Below are 7911 nucleotides of genomic sequence, written 5' to 3' on the forward strand. Positions count from 1 at the left end.
CCCCCTCCCACTCCACCCTTAGTTCTACCACATCCGGGTCTTTCACTTCGTCCCTCCGGGCTCCGCGTTTCCCCATCCGGGTTAGGCCGAGGCCCCGCCCCCGTGGTCGTGAGCCCCGTGTGAGGCGGAGCGGGGGGGCTGCAGTATGGGGGCGGTCGGGAGCTGAGCGCGGGAAGGGGCCGGTGAGGCTGGGCCCTGGGCGGGCGCTTGCGGAGCTGTCTCGGGAGGGGCCCAGCGGCGCTGCGTGGGAAGGAGGGGGCGTGGCGGGCGCGCGGGAGGGGTGTCCCCTGCCGCCGTGTGCAGCCCCGGAGGGGCCCGCGGGCTTTGCTCCGCGTTCGCTCAGAGTGAAAGGGGGGCTGGGTTCTCTTCCCAGCTTCTGGGGGGGAGTGGACTCTGGTGGGCTAGAATGGGCGGGGGGAGCAGGACTCCTGGGTTTTTTTCCCAGCTTCTGGGGGGGGGGGGGAGTGGGCTCTGGTGGGCTAGAATGGGGGGGTGGAGGGTGGGGAGCAGGACTCCTGGGTTCTCTTCCCAGCTCTGCTTCAGAGCTGCTGGGTGGATGAGTCCCTTCGTCTTTCAGCCTTTCAGTTTATCCCATCTGTAATAAAGAGGTTAATGATACTAACTTCCACTGTCTCTCCCTAAGATGAGATGAGACATATCTCATTCTGTACCCCTAGCAGCATCTCCTGCGGGAAGAAGAGTCATAATCCTCAAATTGACACTGTGCTATGACAATCTAGGGATCTTCAGGGTGGGGAAGTATCACTAACTGGTACGGGACAAGCCATTTCAAGTGCTCTTGGTCTGACAAAGGAACGGATGTTGCTGGCCTGAGTACATGAAGTGTTTGTGTCGTGCCCCCTGCCTGTCCCACTGTGTTGTGTGGGGAAGGGTCCCTGTATGGAAGTGGCTGAGTGCAGCTGATCTAGGACAAGTTTAAAAGACACAGTGGGCGATCTGGAGTTTATACCCTGTTGGCATAGCTGTGTTTCTAACTGGGCTGTACAGATCATTTAGTGTGCTCTGCTCTCTGTCCTCCATGGTGAGCCATGATTTTTCTTTAATAGGAAAGTCGAAGCAGCATCTTTGTGGGGCATGTACAGCAAGCAGCCTGCCACACACATCCTCAGTTGGGTTTCCAGGTGGTCTTTACATTAGTGTTGCTCGTTCCAAGCCCTTCATTGCTCATCCTGCATTTGGATACCCATCCTGTATTGTGTTCACTTCCCCAGAAGCCCACAAATAGCAGGTAAATTATTCTGGTTCATGGATGGGAACTAATGGGGTACCTCAATCAACAGTGGGCAAGGACCCTGTGGGATGGGCTATAGGGGACAGTCCTGCTGTGGGGGGGATGGGAGCTAATGGGTGGTCTCCATCCATAGTGAGCAGACCCCTGGAGGAGATGGGGGGAAATCTCTGTTCATACTGGGCAGGGTCCTGGGGGAGGGACTCTAGGGGTTGATTCTGTCCTGGGTCCTGCTGTGGAGATTGGGCTAGATGGTGCACCATCGTGTTGCTTCCCATCTCCCTGACCCTTCCATCCTAGGTTCCACTCTTCCACAGGCCAGCGAGCGATGTCAGACCAGGATGATGGTGACATGGGGAAGGGAGGGGCCTTCTCGGCCGAGCACCTGGCCGCTGAGTCCATGGCAGCTGACATGGATCCCTGGGTGGTGTTTGATGCGCGAAAGACCCCACGGGCCGAGTTCGAGGAGTGGCTGCAGACCTACCAGCCCTCGCGAGTGTCTCGTTTTGGGGACCCCGAGCGCCGCACTGAGCCTGTGGGCTGGATTGCCATCTACGGTCCAAACTACTGTCCAGAGTCAGGTGATGTGGTGGGGCTGCAGGAGGCCTGGGAGCGGCTCCAGATCAGTGGGCGCCATGTCACCTTCGACACCATCCGTGAGCTGGCGCTCAACCACTGCGTCCTCACCGGCAAGTGGCTGATGCACCTGGATACCGGCTTCAAGGTGGACCATGCCTGGAGTGGCATCGCCCGCTCAGTGTTGGAGGGGCGCTTTGGGGTGGCCAAAGTCAGCCCCTGCTACCCCAACTCGGACCGCAAGCATGTCATCTGCATCTACACAGATGACTTCACCAACGAGGAGAAGGTGATGGATGCGGACGCTGCCATCCGGGGCACTGGCGTCAAGTGCCTGCTCTCCTACAAGCCTGATGTCTACACCTACCTAGGCATCTACCGGGACAATCGCTGGCACCTCTGCCCCACCATCTATGAGAGCAAGTTCGACCTAGAGTGCATCCCCCGCCGCTCTCGCATCATCAACAAAGTCAGCAACACTGAGGTGACTTAGACTGGGCCCCGCTCCCCATCTGGCAATTCCTCCTTTCCAGTACAGGCAGCTGGCACCAATCCCTCCCAACTGTGCTCTGAAACTAACTGCATTTTGATTGGTCTGTTTGGTGTGGCCTGCCCTTAATGTACATAGAACCTAGAGTGGATTGGAGGCCCCACACAGACTACAAATCCCAGCATGCAATGCTCCTCACTTAGTCTCCCTCTTTCAAAGGACAGGTGCTCTGCTAGTAACTGCCGCTAGCTGAGATCCTTAAGTAAGCAGGGAGGAGAATTGGCTGCTGGGAGATGGAGTCTCTGCTGGTCACACCTCTGTTAAAGATGACAGTGGACTATCTTGCAGGATTCTCAGCCACGTTTGGCACACTCATGCATGATGCAGCACTGGCCATGCCGCTAGGTGTCTCTCTACTAATGAGGTTCTCCCTGTTTCCCTGGAAAGCCACCTCTGCTCCTCTGAGCTGCAGTCACTTGGATAGAAGACTCAGGAGGTTCTTGTCATCAGCTGGCACTGTCCCTTTAAATTCCCAAAGCCCATGGGGTTTGCTGGTGCCACTCTGCATGCTTAACTCCTTCATGGTCTGTGTGCTATCATATAGCTGAGGGCTAGGGCTGTGGGTTCAACTCACCACAACCACCTTCCAGTGCCGCTTGTATGTTGAAAGCACCACGGCTCCCAGCAGCCTGTCCTTTAGGAAAGCCTTTTCCCTGAGACACAGAGCTCACTTAGTAGAGGAGGCAATCCTGAGCTCTGCTCATACAGCAGCAGCTGGGTGATGTTTCCAACAGCCTTCTCACTAACCAGTTCTCTCTCTAGCCCTTGCAGTCCCTCATTGGTGGGGAAAAAGTGGCCACATGAAAGAGGCCACAGTCAGGTCTGTGCAGGGCCTATTAAGGTGTCTGAGGGTGACAGGAGCAGGGCCATGGCTCTTGGGAAAACAGGAGGAAGTAGTAGGTGTCCCACTGCCACCCACGCTAAGTACTGTAGATCCTTCACTGAGCCTGTTCCCCATACAGCTCTCAGAACATAGTGTCTGTGCACACACATCTCTGGCTCTTCCTGCCCTGGAAAAGGGCTGTGTGTCAAGTCCCCTGAACAGCGCAGATTGTTTCTGTTAACCCCCCTTTTGGGGACATCTAACAACCAAAGGGGATATAGATACAGCACTGGAGCCCCTCTGCCTGCTTTAGGAGCCATGAATGGCTGCTGTCTCCTTGCCCAGAGGCCTGCTCTGCTGTATGCAAAGGTTGTCTTTAAAATGCCTCTCCTGGGGCCTTGAGCATGTTGAATCCTGAACCGCTCTGGTGGGGAAGGGGAAACAGGAAGGAACCTTGGGGCTCCTGGGGATGACAGTGGAGCAAGGGATTGCTGAGTGGTTTGGGTCTTTCCTGCAGGATGTTTCTCCCAGCTGTTCAATGGGTGTTTGAGCTGTAAACAGGATTAATAAAAACAATTCTCCACTGAATGGGGTTCTGTTTCTTGGGGTAAAGAGGCCACAACACCCTGGTGGGTCAGGTCCAATGCCAGCTGCGTGGCCCAAGCGCCATTAGCATCCCCCCTTCTGTGCAAAGGGAGGGGCGTGTCCTGTGTCCCTGCAAGTAGCTGCCCTCCTGCTGGGGAGGGAGAATTGGAGGAGGAGGGCCTTGCTGTGGGACATATGAAAGCTCTTCTCACACAGCCCTAGCCTCTTGCTTGATGACTGGGGTTAAGGCAGCCTGGTGCAGAGATGCCTCTGCAGGATAATGGGGGGAGAAGAATCAAATAGGGAGTGCCTGGAGGGGTGCATGTGAGGGTGTGTGTGGGAGGGGGTACTAAGTGTAATATATAGGCTGTGCATTAGCCAGCAGGTGGCACCACCAGCATCCAAAATGATGGGTTGGAAAAGGGAGGAGCATGAGCTGACACCTAGTGGCTGGGAGTTCCCTTTAGTTACAACCCTGGATGGTGTGTTTGCATCCCCAGCCCAGCAGTCCTCACTTCTGTCTCCCCAGCTACAGCTGGGCCTAGAACCCAGGAGCCTTGATTCCCAATCCCACCCCATCCTCTGAACAGGTAATGGCACCTCCAAGATGGCCCAATTAAGTACAAAAGTACCACAGCAACCGTGCTCTTTCCCCCACTCCCCCCAACCATGCCTGTTACTAACGGGCTGGGGGCTAAGTGGCATTAGGGTTGAAGCAGGGAGAGGGAACAGGGATCCCTGTAGTTTCTTGCTTGGATTTCAGCTTTAAGCTCAACACTGGGCCAAGAGCCATCTCTGAATTCTTGGGGTCTAGAAGCTGGGGAAGAGACCCCCCTGCCCCAAAACCAGACCAACCCATCATCTTCCCCCTGAGCCACCAGTGGATCCATTCCATTATGTTCCCTATAAGTCACAGTGGACCTGGGACACATTTCTGCTGCCTTGTCCTCTGCTCTTCGGCTAGTTGAGAGGAAAAAAGCTGGAGTGGTGGATTTCTACTTGATGTTTCATAGAGTTCAAGGCAAAAAGGGACCATTAGATCATCCAGGCTGATGCTCTGGACTATCACAAGCCATTCAGTTCCACCCAGTTACCCCTGTATTGACTCCAGTGACTTGAGTTAGACCAAATCATTTCAGTCCTCAGGAAACTAATCTGTTGGGGACCCTGTTCTCTGCCCAGGGCTCACAAGTCCCTTGTGATGGCAGGGAATTGACGTGAAACATGCCCAGATGATCCTAGCAGGTGACCCATGCCACAGAGGAAGGTGAAAACCCCAAAGGTCCCTGCCAATCTGACCTGGGGGAAATTCCTTCTCAGCCCTTAATCTGGTGATCCGATGGACCCTGTGCAACTGGGCCAGACCAATCTTTAAAAAAGGGAAGGAGGAGGATCCTGGGAACTACAGGCCAGTCAGCCTCACCTCAGTCCCTGGAAAAATCATGGAGCAGGTCCTCAAAGAATCAATCCTGAAGCACTTACATGAGAGGAAAGTGATCAGGAACAGTCATCATGGATTCACCAAGGGAAGGTCATGCCTGACTAATCTAATCGCTTTTTATGATGAGATTACTGGTTCTGTGGATGAAGGGAAAGCAGTGGATGTATTGTTTCTTGACTTTAGCAAAGCTTTTGACACGGTCTCCCACAGGTATTCTTGTCAGCAAGTTAAGGAAGTATGGGCTGGATGAATGCACTATAAGGTGGGTAGAAAGCTGGCTAGATTGTCGGGCTCAACGGGTAGTGATCAATGGCTCCATGTCTAGTTGGCAGCCGGTGTCAAGTGGAGTGCCCCAGGGGTCGGTCCTGGGGCCGGTTTTGTTCAATATCTTCATAAATGATCTGGAGGATGGTGTGGATTGCACTCTCAGCAAATTTGCGGATGATACTAAACTGGGAGGAGTGGTAGATACACTGGAGGGGAGGGATAGGATACAGAAGGACCTAGACAAATTGGAGGATTGGGCCAAAAGAAATCTGATGAGGTTCAATAAGGATAAGTGCAGGGTCCTGCACTTAGGATGGAAGAATCCAATGCACCGCTACAGACTAGGGACCGAATGGCTAGGCAGCAGTTCTGCGGAAAAGGACCTAGGGGTGACAGTGGACGAGAAGCTGGATATGAGTCAGCAGTGTGCCCTTTTTGCCAAGAAGGCCAATGGCATTTTGGGATGTATAAGTAGGGGCATAGCGAGCAGATCGAGGGACGTGATCGTGCCCCTCTATTCGACACTGGTGAGGCCTCATCTGGAGTACTGTGTCCAGTTTTGGGCCCCACACTACAAGAAGGATGTGGATAAATTGGAGAGAGTCCAGCGAAGGGCAACAAAAATGATTAGGGGTCTAGAGCACATGACTTATGAGGAGAGGCTGAGGGAGCTGGGATTGTTTAGTCTGCAGAAGAGAAGAATGATGGGGGATTTGATAGCTGCTTTCAACTACCTGAAAGGGGGTTCCAAAGAGGATGGCTCTAGACTGTTCTCAATGGTAGCAGATGACAGAACGAGGAGTAATGGTCTCAAGTTGCAATGGGGAAGGTTTAGATTGGATATTAGGAAAAGCTTTTTCACTAAGAGGCTGGTGAAACACTGGAATGCGTTACCTAGGGAGGTGGTAGAATCTCCTTCCTTAGAGGTTTTTAAGGTCAGGCTTGACAAAGCCCTGGCTGGGATGATTTAACTGGGAATTGGTCCTGCTTCGAGCAGGGGGTTGGACTAGATGACCTTCTGGGGTCCCTTCCAACCCTGATATTCTATGATTCTATGACCCATCAGCCAGGCAGCTAGAGGATTTGCTTTAGAATGCCAGGTTGGATGCCCTTGGAATATGGGAACTCCCACCAAATTTCACTGCAGAATTGAAGCGGGAGGAGAGATGAGCAGCGAGAACAATCTAAGGCATGGTAGGAAAACGCTCTGTGGAAGGAAGGTCAGGAGCGTTCATCTTCAAGAGGGGAGAAAAGGATATAAAATTATGGGAGAGGTGGCAGTGGGGCACTTTGGCTTGCTCTGGCTTGTGGCCCAAAGAGCTAACTGATGAACAGCAAAGCTCTAGATCTAGTTAGCCTGGGGAACTCTATCAGAGGGCTGCATTGAGGCTGCAAATTTATGACTCAATGAGCAAGTGGCCATTTATCTGGATAAGAACAGCCAGTTACTACGGGATATTAAACTGATGCTTCATCTTAAGTTGCTCTCAAAAATTAGGGGGCAGGATGAGACTTTCATAGGGACAGATTGTCACAGTTGCTACTGGCAGGTTCTTGCACCTGGTTCTGACTGCTGTCAGAGACCAGACCTAGGACTAGATGGGGCTGATCTGGCATTTCTTACAAAGGGTGGGGGTGAGTCCTGAACAAGGGGTTTTCTGATGAAGTGTTTCCACAAAACAGGAATTAAATTGGCTTAAAAGTGGAAGGGGGGAGTGTGAATGGTCAGTGTTATGACACCACATTCCTACCACACCCACCATCCCCCTCCCCCCTGGGAACAAGACCATAATTTAAAGGCTAACAATTAAGCAAATCTTTTTGTTTTAAACCATTTTCTGGCCACCTCTTAGAACAGCAAAAACAGGGTGAAGCCTCTTTGCTCCCGACAGCCCAGGGTGTATGGCCAGATTCTGACCTGTTAGCCAGATCTGGAGCGAGGACATTGACTGCAATGGGGAACATGTTGGATTCTCAGAAAGAATCTCTCTCAGAGAAAGGCCAGAGCATAAGATTTGAGGTCTAACTTCACCCACACTCCTAGGGGTGCTCTGAGTTCAGTGAGAAAGATCTGGCCCTAACTTCACCCCCACACCTGGAGTCACTCCAGTTCAAAGAGCAAGATCCAGTCCACAGTCAAGATAACAATTCTGACCTGGCCCACTCTCCCCCCTGCGTCAACTGGCTTCACTCACACACCCATGACATGCCCAGGCAGCCCCTGCAGGAGGTGCTGGAGCTACAGTAGTACCAGCTCAATTCTGGGAGCGATGCTGAGGGAATGGGAAGCAGCTGAATGCTGGCAGGGGCTGCTGATGGGGTGGTTTGCGATAGCATGGGACTTCATGACCCAGGAGGTCAAGGCCCTCCATGAACTGGTCTCAGAACAGATCTCTATTTGCCAATAAGAAGCCATGGTC

The 7911-nt window shown here is 53.0% G+C and overlaps 1 protein-coding gene across 2 annotated transcripts; it reads left to right on the top strand.

Moving 5' to 3' along the window:
- On the top strand, positions 1-3786 carry C7H11orf68 (chromosome 7 C11orf68 homolog). 2 transcript variants are annotated; one of them, XM_027818582.3, is made up of 3 exons: positions 1-182; positions 1068-1249; positions 1550-3786. In XM_027818582.3, exon 3 carries the CDS (start codon positions 1578-1580, stop codon positions 2316-2318), a length of 741 nt encoding a protein of 246 aa, XP_027674383.2. In that variant the 5' UTR covers positions 1-182; positions 1068-1249; positions 1550-1577; the 3' UTR covers positions 2319-3786. The 2 variants fall into 2 exon arrangements, with proteins under 2 accessions (XP_027674383.2, XP_043408420.1); XM_043552485.1 differs by having other exon boundaries at positions 6-119.
- The last annotated feature ends 4125 nt before the right edge of the window (positions 3787-7911 follow it).

The sequence above is a fragment of the Chelonia mydas genome, chromosome 7 (genome assembly GCF_015237465.2).
Source record: "Chelonia mydas isolate rCheMyd1 chromosome 7, rCheMyd1.pri.v2, whole genome shotgun sequence".
NCBI lineage: Eukaryota > Metazoa > Chordata > Testudines > Cheloniidae > Chelonia > Chelonia mydas.